The 17,977-nt window shown below is 35.5% G+C and overlaps 1 protein-coding gene across 3 annotated transcripts in view; it reads right to left on the bottom strand.

Moving 5' to 3' along the window:
- Positions 1-17,977, bottom strand: part of SLC35F5 (solute carrier family 35 member F5) — a 40,728-nt gene that overhangs the window by 8,728 nt on the left and 14,023 nt on the right. For all 3 annotated transcript variants that reach the window (XM_069780859.1, XM_069780861.1, XM_069780860.1), the window contains exons 6-16: positions 17,287-17,349; positions 15,664-15,745; positions 14,167-14,357; positions 12,427-12,508; positions 11,537-11,624; positions 10,894-10,958; positions 10,419-10,523; positions 9,798-9,957; positions 6,155-6,245; positions 697-851; positions 149-237 (exon numbers count right to left, since the gene is read on the bottom strand). In XM_069780859.1, the coding sequence (XP_069636960.1) occupies positions 156-237; positions 697-851; positions 6,155-6,245; positions 9,798-9,957; positions 10,419-10,523; positions 10,894-10,958; positions 11,537-11,624; positions 12,427-12,508; positions 14,167-14,357; positions 15,664-15,745; positions 17,287-17,349 (1,164 nt within the window). In that variant the 3' untranslated portion in view covers positions 149-155. The remainder of the gene's footprint in view (positions 1-148; positions 238-696; positions 852-6,154; positions 6,246-9,797; positions 9,958-10,418; positions 10,524-10,893; positions 10,959-11,536; positions 11,625-12,426; positions 12,509-14,166; positions 14,358-15,663; positions 15,746-17,286; positions 17,350-17,977) is intronic.

A 17,977-nucleotide genomic window follows, 5' to 3' on the forward strand; every position in this document is an offset into this window, starting at 1 on the left:
TTGAAGATACCCTTCAAAACTCTACCCATCAATACAGAACAAGATTAATTGTATGCTCTGTAAAAATGTGTGCTTATACAACCATAAATGCCATCAGGAAAACCAATCCTCACTTTTCTCTGTATTGTTTGAAGTTTATTAAGCATACCTTTTGTCTACGAACAGCAACTGTCTCCATCTTGTGAAACACTATGCATAGGAATGAGACTTTCACACTGCTCACTTTCTTCTGGCATTCTTAAAAGAAACAAATTTATTTATTTAAAGTTATACAGTAATACTAAATTGATTGTTATGAAGCCAACATAAGCACTAAGTATGCTAGTTGTTTGAACTGCAGCCATTAAAAACATACAAAGACCCCTTAACTTCATAAAGTATACTCCAGTTTGCACAATCTTCACTGCATGTTCTGGGTACAGCAACTATCATAGAGGCATTAAGGGAAGAAAAAGAAAACTGTGACAGCCACTAAGAAACTTTTTTTAAAAGGTAAACAGACTTCACATATTTCCATTTTCTGAGCATTACATAGGTTAATAAATGGATTGGCAACTACTACTATTAAGAAATTAGTACACCTGAATATAAAATTCGATTAGAATAAACACAGTATGAGTATTGTGGCTTATAATAGAGTATAGGATATTGGAAAGGCTAAAGAAGAGACAGGATAAAACTTTGTGACTGCCCTACCTCTGAATTCGATGTTTTCTACAAATAAAGGCAAAAATTCTTCTGATTCCCACCATCACTGGATCCCAGTTGTTATAGTGACATAAGAGAGTTGCAATGAAAAAAGAAAAAAATACAGGGACTGCCCCTGCAAAAAATAACCAGGAAAACTGCACCTGGAATTAAAACACAAACATCATTCACTCAAGAGAAAAAAAAAAAAATTGGCATACTGTATATTTGTAATAATTATTTTAAGTTTGAGATGAAGTTTCAGTTCTTTTAAATTGGGTGAAATATTACAAATATTTTTGTAAGTTATTTGGTACAATTTCTATAGCCACTGCTACTTCTAATAAATGAATAACCTTTCTTCACTGATCCGTTCTTTACAATGGCACATACTGATTGCGTGGTGGTGTGGATGAAGACTGCTATTTCCAAATTGTCTCATTTTCAGGTTTTAGATGTCTGACTGCTACCAGTGAGAAAGTGCCCTAGACACTTCAAAAATTCCTAGTAAAAGATCTCACCTGACAGATTTGTGCACCTGGTTATTCACTATAAATATACTGTTACTGAATGGTAACTGCTGAAATCAATGCAAACAGAAAGACTATGCTACAGGGAATTTGCAATAATTCTCTTTTCCATTTAAAAAAAAGATAGGGTGCATTATTTGCTCAATTTAAACTAAATTCTACTTGTATCTGTACTACTACTTGTATCTATCTACTACTACCCTCAGAAGCAATCAGCTGAGGCTGTTTAAAACTTAAAATTACAGAAGGTTAGAGAAACCAAGGGTGCAAGAACAAGAACTGGACTCCGAACTGCCTGCAAGGCTAACAGAGCCATGGACCGTGAGCGCGGCTCCCCCTTGTGGAGAAAACTCCCAAAGTTCAAGACTTGGGAGAAAAAAGGTAGTTCTGGTACCTAGCACTGAGGTTCACTCTCAAAAATCTAGTAAAATGCAAATGTTAGAGCCTCATGTAATCCTTACTGATTGCTAACGGAAATTCATAAACACTTAAGTTACCAAAAGGAGCATTTCACTAGTGTTAAAAATTTGGTTGTAATTTCTTAAGAATCAGATTTATGTCAGATTATTACAGAATAATAAAGACCCAGGAAGCCAGTAATTACACATATTGTATAGTTAACATACCATTTGACAGTCATATGAAGACTGCATATAGTCATATTTTAATATTTACATTATTAGCCATGCCAGTGGCATTGTTATGTAGGTTCCTTTTAAGAAAACTGAAATGTGGTGTAAAGACAAGGCTGGCCAGAAGCACCAACTGGAAAGCTTGAAGTTGGAAGCTTAAATTTCTATCAGCCTAACTTGGACACCTGAGGCTTCCATGAGCATAGGGCTTGGCTTAGGATATTTTGATGTTTGTATTACAGAGACATACTTGCACAAATCATAGAATCGTAGAATGCCAGGTTGGAAGGGACCTCAAGGATCAGCTGGTCCAACCTTTCTCAGCAAAAGCACAGTGTAGACAAGATGGCCCAGCACCCCATCCAGCTGAATCTTCAAAGTGTCCAATGTTGGGGAATCCACCACTTCCCTGGGGAGATTGTTCCAATGGCCGATTGTTCTCACTGTGAAAAATTTTCCTCTTGTGTCCCATCAGAATCTCCCCAGGAGTAACTTGTACCCATTAACCCTCATCTTTTCCACGTGACACCTTGTAAAAAGGGAGTATCCATCTTTGCAGCCACTCTTTAAATACTGGAACGTGGTGATAGGGCCTTCTTTTCTCAAGGCTGAACAAACCCAGTATGCTCAGACTTTCCTCATATGGCAGTCTACCCAGTCCACTGATCGTCTTTGTGGCCCTTCTCTGGACCCTCTTCAGCCTGTCCACGTCTTTTTTGCATAGCAGGGACCAAAACTGAACACGATATCCCAGGTGTGGCCTGACAAGTGCTGAGTAGAGTAAGATAATGACTTCTTTATCTCTGCTGGTGATGCCCTTGTTGATGCAAACCAGCATCCTGTTGGCTTTCTTTGCCACAGCAGTACACTGTTCACTCACATTGAGCTTGTCCACTAGGATCCCCATGTCCCTTTCCAAAGAGCTGCTCCCCAGCTGGGTAGATCCCAGCACGTGCTGCACTCCTGGATTATGTTTTCCAAGGTGCAAGACCTTATACTTGTCCTCGTTGAACTTCATAAAGTTCTGGTTAGTCCACTCTTTCAGCTTATCCAGGTGTTCCTGCAGGGTGGCTCTCCCTTCTGAAGTGTCTGCTTCCCCATGCAATTTTGTATCATCAGCAAACTTCATCATGGTACACTTGATCCCATCATCCAGATCACTTATGAAGATATTGAACAGGGTTGGGCCCAATATCAATCCCTGGGGGACCCCACTTGTGACAGGTTGCCAGGTTGAAAAGGAGCTATTTACCACCACCTTCTGGGTGCAGCCTGTCAGCCCGCCCCCCCCCCCCAGACCACTTATCTAGACTCTAACACATCAGTTTCTCTAGGACAAGGTTGTGGGAAAGGGTTATCGAAAGCCTTGGAGAAATCCAGGCAGGCCATGTCCACTGCTCACCCCACCTCAACCAAGCAGGTTACTTTGTACAACCAACCTCAAAGTCTACAGGAGGTTGCCTTTAATTAGGGTCACTCATCCGTGCTTCTAATACTAGCAATTTATTTTTAAAAAATAAGAGACATGTAGCTTGCTCTTGTGTTAACAACACCAACTGCAAGTCATCCAACAGAACCTTAAAGATGTTTCTGCTTTTTCAAATGCCTCGATATTGCATGAGTACATGAAGAATAAATTAAAGATCTGGACTCTGTGTTTACTCAGATTAAATAGCCTAGAGATGAAGTTGTTTACTGAGAATGAGAAAAGCATATTCCATTTTTCAAGGCATTCCAGAAGAAAGTTTAGATGAATCACTTCAGAAGACAACCTAAGCTTTTCATACATTGATAGATGTAACTATATATATACACACATATCTAAAAATGTATTTGCACACACACACATAAAACATGTATAGATGCACCCATATATACATACAAAATTTTTATTTTTTGCTACCTGCATTAGCTCACATATAAACCTAATTCCCCCTCACTAAAGTGAATTTTTGGGGGAGAAATCTACAGATTTGTTTTCCTTGTTTACTTAATAGCTATCATTAGTTATTTACTTTCTTGTTACAATTTATGTCCCAAGTGTATATTTCAGATACTTTAAGAGCAACAGAAACACAGTTATCTTACCAACAAATGCTTTATTATTGTTGGAATCACTGCAAGGTTTTGCTGTATTTCCATGTTGAAATATTCAGCTAATACTAATATGAAATGAACTGTATCTCACATGTTCGTTACACAAGTATTTATTCAGCGTCTGACTCTCCTTTTATTTTCCAATTTGACTTCCCTTTTTTATTTTTATCCTTTTATTTTTCCACTTTATTTTCCAAAATCCACACTGATGTTAATTAAGTAAAAGTGAAATACAAGTTGGGTTTCTTCCCCATTTTGACATGCCTGCCAGCTAATTTCAGAAGTCAAAAGGTTCTCATTAAAATTTACACTTTGCTTGTGAAAACAGTGAGCAGTAAAGTTTCTTTTTGTCGGGAAACATTCTAAGTGCAAGACTTCACTGATTTCTTGTACATAAGCCAGTCTTACACAAACAAGTACAAGCCTCAAAAGAAAAACACAAATGTAATGACTGAAAACAAGTCATAAATTGAACCACCACAGATAATGCACAAACCCCACTTGCTGCAGGGAATCAACTACTCAGAGACTGCTCAATTTAAGCTATGTTCCAGCCATAGTCAGAATTTTTCTCTTCTCATACTTTCACATTTCATTTGCACAGAGCTTACAAACTAAACATAACTGCATTTGCTACAAGGCTCAAAAGAACATCAAAGCAGTGTAAGCAGCAGCAGCTGGCAGAGCAAGACTGAGTCTATTCAAAATTTCAGAAGTAGTGTTGGATAGTTCTAAGTTTGGTAAGTTTTGCCCACTTTTATTGATATCATTTTCAGCTAAACTATTACATGACTAAGCTGCTTCCTAATTCACATAAAGATTTATCATCTCAGTAAAGAACTTCTTGTATTTCAGTAACAAACTATATTTAGGCCAAGGTGCTCAAATGCTGACTATTTCACTGTTTTCAGCCCAGATGAAACATAATTTTACTCCCTGCTTTCTACAAAAAACTCCTGCAGCCTCTCCATACCACATGACTATACGCACTTTTAACATCAATGAAATACAAGTGTCACCAATTGTCAAAATGCACACAAGCATGTGATGGGAAATGCTTATACTTTAGCCAAGTGACAAATACACCTGTGTCTACACTGAGAGGTGTCAAAAGGCATAGCCATAGTGGACTATGTGGGGATGCCCTGCCAAAAAAGAAGGGCATTATCACTGTAAGAAAAATTAAGCTTGCTTTAACAACAGATGCATTATAAAATCAGGTTGAAAACTATTTCAAAGAGTTAAACAGGTGGTTTAATCTTCAAATTAAAATTTTAGCAGTAGGGATTATTTCAATCCAAAATAAAGAGCAGAAACAAGTGATCCTGCCTTCAGGAAATAGGAACAGTTATGTGACTTTGATTTAAAGAAAAAAAAAAACCAACCCAAACCCCAAAAAACAATAATTGCATGCTTGCAATATATGCTAAATAACCATTATTCACATGAAATTAAGAGTTTGATATTCCTTGCCACTGATTAAATATTAAATTCAAATATTCAAAGTTAGAGTTGAAGTTCATAGATAATTAAATATTTAAAACTGAGAATTCTACCCCACCAGCATGAAAAGTATCTATACAGCTTGAAGAGTAATATAAACTAGCTTCATATAGTTTCTATTCTAAACTCATATTATCAGATTCTTTTCTTTCTTTATATGCAAGGTTTTTCCACAGCTATCAGGGAAACTAGACTAACTTAAAGGAAGACAGTTAAATGGAAGTCTAACGTCCACATGAATCTAATAATGTACAATTAAGCCTTGTAGCTGCTACATTCCTTTGCGGTAAACCTGCAGATTTTTGGTTTTGTCACTAATTGAGTATTTTCAAGACAGGCAGTCTGTAACAATTCTATAATTGTAAAGATGTTAATTTAAGGTGTGCTGTACTTGCAGTTGTTCTTTAATTCTGGAAAGTGCCTGTTCAAGCTAAAGCATTTGACCAGGCATTGCTGATGACTTTGGGTACTTTTCATACAAGCTGCATCTTAATCAAATATACTTAAGTGTGCAAGTGCACACTTGCAAGTGCAAAATTACTGTAACTGTCAATATCAAGAGAGGATTAATTATGACACAGTTCAACAATTATTGACAAGTGACAGAAGTAAAATACTGTTCATTGTATACATTGTTAAAAATAACACTGCCATTTAATTCAAAGAAATTCTGTTAATAATGCTCAAAACTCAGTAGTACATTACCTTTTGCATGCACATGTCAGCTATTATAGACAGAGGTATTGTAAGGCTTAGCGCAAGTGTGCCTATCAGTGATGAGGTAAGAAAGCAGCCCCTAAAAATAACAAATAATAATAATAGTAATTAATAATAATAATAAAGAGGGCTTATTTAGATGTTAAAAGACAACTAAAGTAATACATCAAACTGCAGAAGACATTTGATCAAGCTTAACTGTTAGTCATTGTTTGTTTTAATAACAAAAAATTGAGATACCCACAATCAGTCATAAATCTATTTCAGAATTTTATGCAGTTTTACAGACTATTGATGTCTGCTGGAGTGGGGTTTGATTCCCATACAAACCTTTTGAGATGACAGAAAATTCACTACATCCCATGTAGTGACTTCACCTAGAAAAATCTGCATTTTGTTTCCATTTTAAAATAGTTTAATACCAGGTTATAGCAATTAAATGTGTTTTGCCCCAGTCTGGTTAATTAAAAAGAAAGGTTACCGATGTCTAGAAATCCTACCCAAAAAGAGAAGTATTTTTTACAAACAGACAATTCTTAAATTAACAGACTCTGCTTTTTAAACCTCACTCTAAAACACACCCTTGAAATCATTCTTTGGAGTCTCAGTAAGACTTCTCTGCGTTCTACAAGTGGTCTCATCATATTTCCTAAGCAGGAACACAGTCGTTAGACTTCTCTAAATCACTGAGTCAGAGAAAGCCATTACAATTTATATAAGTGGCAGAACAACGAAACTACATGCATGTCAGAGTAGTACTCATTAACAGCCACAGAAAACTAACTCTTTTTCCCCAAATTCCTTTGCAAGCCATATTTAGTTTGCAAATGACTGATTCACTGAATTAAGTTTTTTTAAAAAATAGTAATAATAAGAGAACCTTAAAGTATATATAGGACAGACCTAAGAGAACACATAAGCTCTTGAGATCTTTGGCATTTCAATAGAAATATAAGGCTCTATAAATAAAACATGACTAGTCTGAGCCATTTTGATACCAAGTGAAGTGCGTAACATCCAATATATGCAATTCTCATTTTATGATCAGCCAAGACAAAAGTTACCAAGCATAGTGAGGCTTGTTAGCAAATACTCCTCTATGAAATAGCCTATTCTACCATATGAAGAAAAGAAATAAAAAGGGGTATCTACCCAATTCAAATCAGTAATGCCCACTACTGAGTCAGCCTCTTATTTCAAAGGCACCCAGAATTTATTTATTAAGAAAAAGGCAATTCTTATCCTTGGCAAGTACTGAAAACGGTACCAGCTATGCCTTTTTGTGGAACCGCAATCAGTTCCACACACAACTAATTTTAAAGAAGGAAAAATCTTACAGGTGCAATTTTTGTTAAGAATTCTGAAATTTGTTTTTTACTTACTCAATCTTTATTCTGATTACTGTAAAAATTAAACAGATGCAGCATCACTGAAACTATATTAATGAAATGTGATTCAGTGAAGAAAATGCTATTTTAATTCACCTCATAGAAGTTTGTTAACACCTTTTAAACACAAAGATTTGAACACACATTTGGAAAACATTTTCTAGAACGTGACTTCATGCATCTATTTCTCTAGTTAAACTAGAAGAGTACTCCCAAACCAAGCCATTAGGTCCTCCCATAAGACTGACTTTCAGCCAAGCAAAAATGACCAGCTTGGATATTTGTAATCACTTTCTGTTGTTCCGTGTCTTTAAAACAAAGAAAAACGTATGCAGATGAGACAGGAACAGAAAGGAAACAAAGCATTTTAGATACTCTGCATTTTGGCAAACTTCCTCCCCAGTATTCTAAATCCCCTTCTATACCATAAGAGAATACTTCTGTATCTCTGCACTGACTACTTCTGAATTAGAACCAATCTGTCCACCAGCACACCATAAATGAGTAAATGGTACAGAATCCAATGAACACTTTTCAGCAGGTTTAGGAAAAAAAAAAAAAAAAATTAAGAGTCACATCTACCACTACATTATTTAGTTGGCATTATGTGGTTGGGTGGAATAAACAAGTAGGTTAAATGATATTATTTACTTCCAAAGAAAGAGTAGAGGACCACACTAGTGGCATGCTCGACAGGTAAAAGGATGATGTCAGCACAAACTCTGAAATTAGTCTTACTCCAAAAATCTAGGGAAAAGGAACTGGAAATAAAAATAGCTCTTTAATTGACTGGATCATCATTCTGAGTAATTACACAAATAGCACGTGTATAAAAAAGTCTGTGCACACCCTGTACTTAACCCTATGCTAGTACCTGATTTTGGGACAAGAGACAAGTTTGGGGGTTTTCTGGGTTTTGTTTTGGGTTGGTTTTTTTTTTATTATTTCGCCTATGCTGAAATTGCACTTAACCTTTTTACCAGCTGATACTGAACTGTAGTCTCATCTTACAAGATGGCATTAACATCACAAAACTATTCCACCAATAAACAAATTAAATTACAAAGGAACATATGCTGCAATGCATTTGTAACTAGGACTGGTCTAAGAGTTTGCCAATAAACAAAAAATGTCGTGATTAAATTTCCGAAATAACTTTAAACTTGTCTGAAAACAAACAACAACAAAACCAAACCAAACTAAACAAACGAACAAAAAACACCAAAAAATGTTTTCATGGAACTTCACCTAGATCTTTTGTTGTACTATTGTCACAGAACTTAGGTCCTAGGATTACAGACATCTCCATTTCAGAGTAGCTATCCCATGAGGTTTTCCAGTCTCTCTACCATAGAGTTGAGAGGCTGAACACCAAGGGTTCTCAGGCAAAAACTCACTAACTGCCACACCTATTCAAAATATTGCACCAAAACTGACATCATTCACTGACCAACTGTATGGCATTGGAAGCACGTCTCTTTTTGGAAACTCTTCCTCAGTGTTTCCAGAATAAAATAGGACTTCTCAACTTGTAGAATTTTCTGTTACACCCCTATTTTAACCTAATGCTGGCCCAGAAGAAACTCAGACTCCCTGAATTCTCTCAAGCTGGGAACCCTGACTTACCAAACAGTTCTCTAATAACACTGGCCTTCTAACAGCTACACAAAGGTTTAAGTCTGCTACAGCTTTTGAGCCATTCACGTAGAAGTTGCATGTTCAATCCTCTGTTGCCAGACTATAATAAAATTAAATTACTAAACAAAAGCTAGGCTAATTTATGAATTGCTGTATCTTCATGATTAATGCGTTCTGATGAGATTTAGCTCGTTAAGTCTCTGAAGATTTAAACGAATGTCAACTATAGAATACTGGATTCTGACTCATATATATCCAACATGCACAAGGCCGTGGAAGTTGAAGAACTGTTAATTACTACTGCAATTCTGTATCACAAAGTCTTTCATCTCAAAATGTTAATTCTAGAATGAGCTAAGCACACGGTATCTTAATGAATATTATAAGATCACATCACCTGCTTTTTAAAGTTACCTGTTGCTTTTAAACAGGACATTATGACGTGATGGATAACTTCCTCTAACTCAAACTGCGTATGTAGACGGGGGAGGGAGAGGGTGGGGGGGAAAGGCAAAACCCCCTACCTGGACAATTTGACATCTCAACATTTGAGAACACGGGTAAGACAATTTATGTGAAATATATACAAAGCATGTAGTACATACCACAGCCAGAGGAACTCTGACAGAACTGTTCCGATAAGGCCATTAATGACAATGCACATCCATATCAGTTTATTGGGAAACTCAAATGCTTCAAACCCAGTATAGTGAAGCAGGAAAAACCCTGGCCACAGCAGCAACAGATTAAACAGCCCTACAAAACCTGAGTATAAAAACAGTATTAAGTAAATCACAATAAATATCCTTCAACATAACTAGAATCTCAGCTAAACTCTGCTATTTTGACAATATACATAGATAAAAGCAGCAACAAAGCCATATTTTAAATCTTTCAGAGGAAAGGAATATAAGAAACTACCTGAAATTCACAAACAATTACATCAGATATTTACAGGTTTGGAAAAAAAAAAATAAATCCATTGAGTCAAAGGGGCTGTCTGCATTCGAACAGGTAGTGTTATCTTTCACTATTAAGACTGTAAACAGGAAACAATTCACACAACCAGTCTCTAAAGTACTCATAACCACGGGAACAATAGGCTTTCTCTACTTCCTTGGCTTTTCTGAGCCCCTTTACCACTCATACACAATTCAGTGCCTGAAAGAAAACAATTTAATCACACACTGAATTAAAACTTTCAATAGAGTTATTTTTAGTCTTACCAAAGAACATTGGTATGTCAAGTTTATCTTCTCTATCTACTTTCCTTTTTATCATCACTATGTACACAGCATACAGCATTGCTCCTACAAGAGACCAAAGGGAACCTGTAAAGATGAAAAAAAACCACTCACTTAAGACATGCCAAACGTGTCATGCACACTAGGATCAACTCTCATAAACATACACCTATTATAAAACTGTCAGAGGTAAATTGTTTATTACAGAATCCATTACTGTATGAAAATGCAAAAAGCTCCAGAATGTAAATAGTTTACCAATTAAGCTATATACCTGGGGGAAAAAAAGCATCATAAATGTCCAGTTTCAGAAGTTGAAACTAAAAAGCCAGATTGTGAAATGTTACATGAGTAAGAAATATATAGCTTGCTAGATGACCTACTGAGTATTGTCAAAAGACCAAAAGATAATACTCATCATTGCATATTCTAGAATTAAAAAAAAACAAGTAAATACCTATTGTATCTTTTCCAGCAGATTTCTCAGATCCAGAAAGGTTAACAAGTACCACACCACCAATGCTAGCAAAAAAAGAAGAAATGCAAAACACTACTTGAACCCAAGAATGTTTTTACAAAGGCAGAAAAAAAGGGGGAGAAAAATACAAAAATACAGTTCTATCTTTAGGTATCTTTAGTTAATCAAAACCCACTTTTGGAAAAGCCAAAAGGAGTTCTCTATTGCTAAGGCCTGATCCTAAGCTAAAAACAAACAAACAAACCCCACTTTTAACTTCCCTGAACAATGCACAAGGCATTTAATGAAACAGGCCAACAACACTGCATGTCAAGTCTTCCTTTTTCCCATCTACACAAAAATAAATAAACCGTAAGTAAATAACAAGAAAATAAGTTCACATATTTCCAACAGAAACCTGATTAATCTAATTTCCTACAGGAGCATGAGATTAGGCAATTGTTCATGATATGAAGTATTTTAAAAGACTTAATTCACTTGCTCAATTTATCTGTGAAACAAGGATTTTTGAAAAAGTGAAGCCTATCATATATTGTCACAGATACCATAGGTATAGTAGGTATAGTTGTCCTCTCACTGTATCAGGGAGTTTTTGAACAAATGTTCCATCCCATTACCTTACCTTAAAATAACAGCTAATAATTTTGACAGGGTAAACCTATCTCCACTGTTACTGGGAAAGACTGCAGCTAAGATTAAAGTAAAAAGCCCTGCAAGAGAAATTAAGAAGAGTTTATACAATCAAGTTTTGCCACTAGTTTGTTCAGAAAACTGCACAGACATTTCCTTCTTTATATTTCACATACTTGTTTTAACTACTTGATCTTAGCATCCCTAATATTAATCAGAACTATTATGAAACTATCACCTTGAGAGGTAAATCCTCAGATCAGCAAATACATGTTCAACTTCGAGAAAGGCTAGCCATACTAACAAAATAAACTGCAATAAGCCTGAAAAGTCAGTGAAAAATCATGTAATTGTGCTTTTAAAACTGATTTTATAGAACAACAAAAGTTATTCCTCAAAACATGGACTGTCACATAATTTATATACTTTAAAGCTCATATTACAGCCTTGCATAAAACCTGTAAAGCAAGTGCTATGCATAATATTTAGGTGGTTTAAGTTCTTTACCCCTAAAAGCATTTTTTAAAAAAATGGTACTTAGCAAGAAGACTTTACTCTGAATTGTATCTATTTTGATAAAAAGTTATACCACCTTTCCTTCAAAAGCACTACGCTCCCAATATATCTCTTTAATACACAGACATAACCGCAGAAGTACACACACACAAACTTGAAAAGCAAAAAGCAGGGGAAGCATGAAGATAGCCTAAACCCCTGCAAATACATAATGAAATTTTTAAATGCATATATTCAGTGGCTTTAAGCCCTACTATTCCCCCCAAACCACAGGTAAATCATTACACCAGTCCATTGTAACAAAAAAAGTTTTTTATGTTATAGACAGCCTTATAATGCACACCTGGTGCTGTAAATAAAACTTACCAGAGGTTGATGACAAAATATTAACTATAGCAACTTGGGTATCTGACAGAGCTTCTTGGTAAGAGAAATTTGCCAAGAACCACTGGGGGAAAAGAAAAATAATTTTGTGATCACATGGATAGCAATGACAGAGTTTAAGTTTCTCAGTGCAATAAAATCCTACTTAAAGGAAAAGAAAACCCACAACTATTTATCCAAAACCAAAATCAGAAGACTTTTAACTCAAATATATTCCTAACTTCTATTAAAGTGGCAGATACATTAAAAGACAGGCAAAATTAGAATTGGCCCAAACCAACCACATTCAACTACGTGTTTAATAATGAAATAACACTTCAGAACTTACAATTAATTAAATAATTAAAACGACATTATAATAGCTATTCTATAGTAACTAAAGGTACTTTTAACTTGTTTTGCAAGTGCTTCAAGACCCTAACTGCACAAGGGCTGCAAAGAAATTTCAGAGATAGAGATACGTGGGACATTAGTCAGCCTAATGAGTTTTTTTTAGAGTACTTAAAACTGGCACACATCTCCACCCTAAAAAACAAGCATCACTTACATTCGATACCTCAAAAATATTCTGGAAGGATTCATGTCTGTTAATTCCTCCATAAAGGAATCAAATGGCAAGTGTTTTATCATTTCTTGATTGAGATCTCATTAATAAGATCTCAGATATATCCTCAGGGAAGTTACCACTCTCTAAACTCTTAGGTGGAAGTATTTATACAGTCCAAGAAGAAATACATATATATGCCAGCAGTAGCAGCATCCATGAAAAGCATAAACAGGACTTGTTTTGAACATCAGGAGTCTAGCCTAAAAATCCGCATGGGTATATATAAATACTCAGACACACAGAATTTTAAATAATTTTTAAAAAAGCTATTTCATCTGTCCAAAAATCACTAATGAGTGCCTTATCATTCTCTTGCTGCTGTGTGCACGTTCTTTATGTATACCCACAGAAAATTACATCACTGTTTTCTGGCCCATGCATCAACAATACTAATACTTATTATTATTATTATTATTATTATTTTAAATGTTTAAAGAGCACTACTTCCCGAGGAAAAGCTGTGCTGTGTCCACATTACATATAACATATTCGGCAGTATCAGTGAAGCTACTTCTGGAAAAGATATCACTGACCTGCTCTCTACATTTTTACTGTCTCTCAAAAATCATGCTACCGTTACATCTCTCTCCCCGTAGAACAGAGGCATGATGCAGAAACACCAGCAATCAACAAATTAATAAGTAAATCTTGCAGCCCTCAATGGAGCTGAAGGACAATCAACTATCTCCTCTCCATACTACTGGAGGGCACAATGCCACGGTGAGGCATAAGATGGCACTCTGTGGTAGCCCAGAAAGAAGTCATAGTGATATTTACCCATTTCATGCCGTCTCACTGCAGCTATTAACAGCCTGTATACATCCGATCCCAGATTTTGCTGTACCAAACATACCCAACACTGGACAACATGGCACAGAAGCATGGCATATCTTACAACTGACCTCACAGTTAACTACACACCCAGGATCTCTTTTTATTACCCTCCCTTTAAAAAGTTGCATCTTCACATCCAGCATGAGGAAAGTTTTACTTCTTATAGTATATTTATAAAATGAGGCATAAAGAATACAAGTCATCTCGATACTGTTTCACTACTATTATACAAGTTTTAATTGCATCTATACTTAAGTTTTCTGAAAGAATGGAGAACATACCACAAAGCAAAAGAAAAAGCTAATTTTTGCTACTTGAGTTGCAGTGAGTTTTCCTACAGTTTTTAATATTGATTCCTGCTCCTTAACCGTTGGATATGACATGCGAGACAACTTTGCTTCCAATGCATGGCTCGATGGGAGTTGTCGAATCTCCATAATATTACTGAACCTTACACGAGGCTTTTTGGGAGCTTAAGAAGAAGAGAGAAGAAAAGAAAGAAAGAAAGAAAAAAAAAGCTGCATTTTATCATGAAACTTTTCAAACCAACACAATATGCAAATAAAACTATGATGATTATGCTGTTCTAATACAGCATTGATTATAATACTTCACAAATAACAGGTTTTTATACAAATAGAAGACATGCCATTATTTTTATTTATTAAACTAGTATTTTGTTATTTCATAGGCCACTAACAAGACAAAGCACAATTACTGTTTTCAAGCAGTACAGTTGTCTACCCACAAAAACCTCACTGAAAAGCATCATCCCCCTTCCATGACAAAAAAATCCACACAAGGCAACAACAAATTTTTAGGCAGGAATTAGTCTGTATTGATAAATATTACATGTAAGATTTTATTTAATTGTTTAATAGTCAAACCGCCAAAAACTGCACACAACTATACCTAACTGCAAGGACAGCGTTTCATTCGGAGGATGAGTGTCCAACAGACCTCAAAGCTTAGCAGAGATCATAAGGTCACTTGCTCATTTGAAATCCACCCTCTAACTAATCTCACAAACCAGGATCAGATTTTTTTTTTAATTATTATTTTATTTATGAGTCTAAGTCAATATGAAACAATACCTAAGTTCCTAAAAAAAGTGAAGGGAAAAGCTACAGCTCAAACAACCCTGAAGGGATTGGTGCATGTTATCACAGTACAGCAGAGCCTACCAAAGTGGTTCTTAACATGTGTCAGCTAGAAATTAGCAGAGACTTTCCCTTTTATAAGCAGGGATTCTTTTGCTGAGGATCAGATAATTGGATTCTTTGACAGTCAACTTTTCTATAATTGTCTGGGACAGCTAGGCCTGTTTCAGCTACTATCACAAGATAGTGAGGCTTAAATAAAATCAGAATGCACATAGACTGTTAAAATTCTTACTTTGACTGCTTTGCTCCTGCTCTAAAAAGGACAATAGCTTGTTTTTCCAGAGGCTGACTCACTGCTGCTGGTCATACAAGCCCAGAAGGAAAGAATCACAAGTACTGAACCCAGTTGGTCCCTTGAGATAAACATAGGCTGGATCTGTAGTGACCAAGAAAGGTAAACTGAACGATAGGCCTATGTTTTCTCCACTTGAAAGTAAATACATGAAACTGCAATTCATGCAATAAGAGATTTAAAGAAGGAAAAAAGAAAAAAAAAAGGAGGGGGCGGGGATAAAAGGCAAGTCCTGCAACATGACAGCAGTTATACCAACAAAGAGGAAAGTAATTCCTTCACGAAAGAACTAGTATTTCAGCATTCCAAAAGTCTTTACTCACTTTTCTCTGCATCACTATTATTACTGCCATTTTTTTCAGTTGGCAAATCGTGAAACTTTACAGGAACATATAAAGGTTCACTCTGAAATGAATCAGTATAAGTAAAAATACAGTTAAACAGGATATTTAAATTATAAGCAGTAGAATTAATTTAGCAAATTACAAAACTAATTAAAGAAAAGCTTGGTGAATATTAAAAGAATCAAAGTGGTTTTGCACACAGTGGATAGGCTTGTCAAAAATGCTCATACATAATCTATATTTTATGTTAAACATATTGGTAAAATGCAGTACTCAAAAATAACTGTGCGCTTTTGTGTATATCCTCATGAACACAAAACTCATCCCCAGAAAATTCAAACCTACTGATCCAGAATTAAAAAAAACTTATCAAAATCACAGACATTTCATTAGATCTATAGCTTCTGTCCAAATGAAAAACTAGAAACATAAAATACAGAATATATATACAAAAATGAATACATACTCATTTTCCTCTCATGACCCTAAAAGCTTGTGAACTAGAACTAAAAGTCAAAAAACTTTGGGAAAGGAACTCCAATACATACATAAAGCACTTAGCAGAAGTTTTAATTGCTTAAAATACTTCTAACAAGACAAGTTTTCAGCTGCTTGTTTAAATTAAATTAATAAACTGTAAGAGTGAAGTAATGAAAAAGATCTGGTAGCTGCATTTTCATTAGGCTCCTTGTTTAGGACCAGAATTTTTGTGGATGTTTAAATCAGTGCAAAATTGTCCAAGTTTAACAATGAATCCTGATTCTAGAGTCAGATGACCTTAATGAATTGAGCAGACTAAGATTTATTCTTAAATGTAGATAAATAAAGTTGGAAAAACCCCAAAGAATGAAATGAAGACTACTTCTGAAAAATCTCTCTTCAACTCCCTATTCAGTATAAAATACCCATATGGTACTTCATCAACAATCAGCTGCCTCCCCCTACTCTATTACAGAGATGGTGCAAACCTTCAAAGTTTTGTGTTTTGGATACATTTCTGTGTGACCTCTGATTTAAGTATGCAGATTAAGCAGCAATCTGTGATCAACAGGGGCAAAACAAACTGTCATTTATGGATTATGAAAATCACTAAAAAAAAGCCATCTGAAATGCAGCTTATCAGCAGAATACCAGTACTGATATTTGATTCAGTAAACAGTAGTTACTCCACCCACTGGAAGGAAGAAGGCAGTCCATTTCTCTGTCAAAATGCAATGCAGGATCACAGTACACAAGATACTCAACTAACTGAATGATTCCATTGTGGATTTGAGTCTTGAAAACTGTTTGGCTTTACCACTAGCTCTCCACATTTTGCTTTGGCAATTACTGAGCTGAATATGTAAAGGTTTCCTTTGTACGACATAAATATTTATTTCACAAACTACTACAGAAACTTTCAAGTTTTTTATTGAGCTGAGAACCTGTATTTTTCATAATAAGCAATGTCATTATTTGCAGCACTTATTAGCAACATACAAGTTACTAATCCCTTTTGGAAAAACTATTGCATTTAAGACCACCATATTTTAAAAACAGTAAGTCAGGATAATGGTGTCACGTTACTGTAAAGTATTGACCTTCACAAATTAAGGCACTTACCAGAGAACTGTTTACAGTGTTATCTGTTGTACAAGGAGCAAAATAACCTTCAGCATCTGCAAACTAATTACAGAACCTTAAATGTAATAATCTATCAAGGCAGAGTTATTAATAACTGAAATTTATTTAGAATAAGTTTTTTAATGCCTTTTTCCGTAATTCTATCACAATTCCCTCCCTCCCTCCAGCCCTTCTCCCCAATAAACAAGAGGGCTTACAAGTTCAGTAAATAATTTCAGTAATTCTTTGTACCTCTTGGAGAACCCCACTGAACTCAACTACCCAGATACCAATGCAGGATCAGGCTGTTAGAATGCCAAAACCTGTGAAGTTCAGGCTTCACTAAATTATCGTGCATGTATTAACAACAAACCTCGTTTCTTCATTTTACTGAGGCAAAGTTCCTTTGCATAAAAACCTGGAACTCATGCCTTAGTTTTAACAAGGCTTAAATTAGGATGAGGTCAAGTATCATTTTTCCTCTTTCTTTCTGCATCTCAGCAAGCACCACTACCCCTGCTCCCTGACCTGGAGCTTGCTGTTCTACCATGCTGGTAAGAAGTCTATTAACCAAAGCTTCTAACGTGGAAGCGGGCCTAAAAGTAAGGTATGAGTGTTCACCTAAGCAATCATTATCGAAATAAAAATCTATAGATGTATAATTTTTATTCCAGATTAATAAACACAAGAC

Source organism: Haliaeetus albicilla, chromosome 4 (genome assembly GCF_947461875.1).
Source record: "Haliaeetus albicilla chromosome 4, bHalAlb1.1, whole genome shotgun sequence".
In the NCBI taxonomy this organism is placed as follows: Eukaryota; Metazoa; Chordata; class Aves; order Accipitriformes; family Accipitridae; genus Haliaeetus; species Haliaeetus albicilla.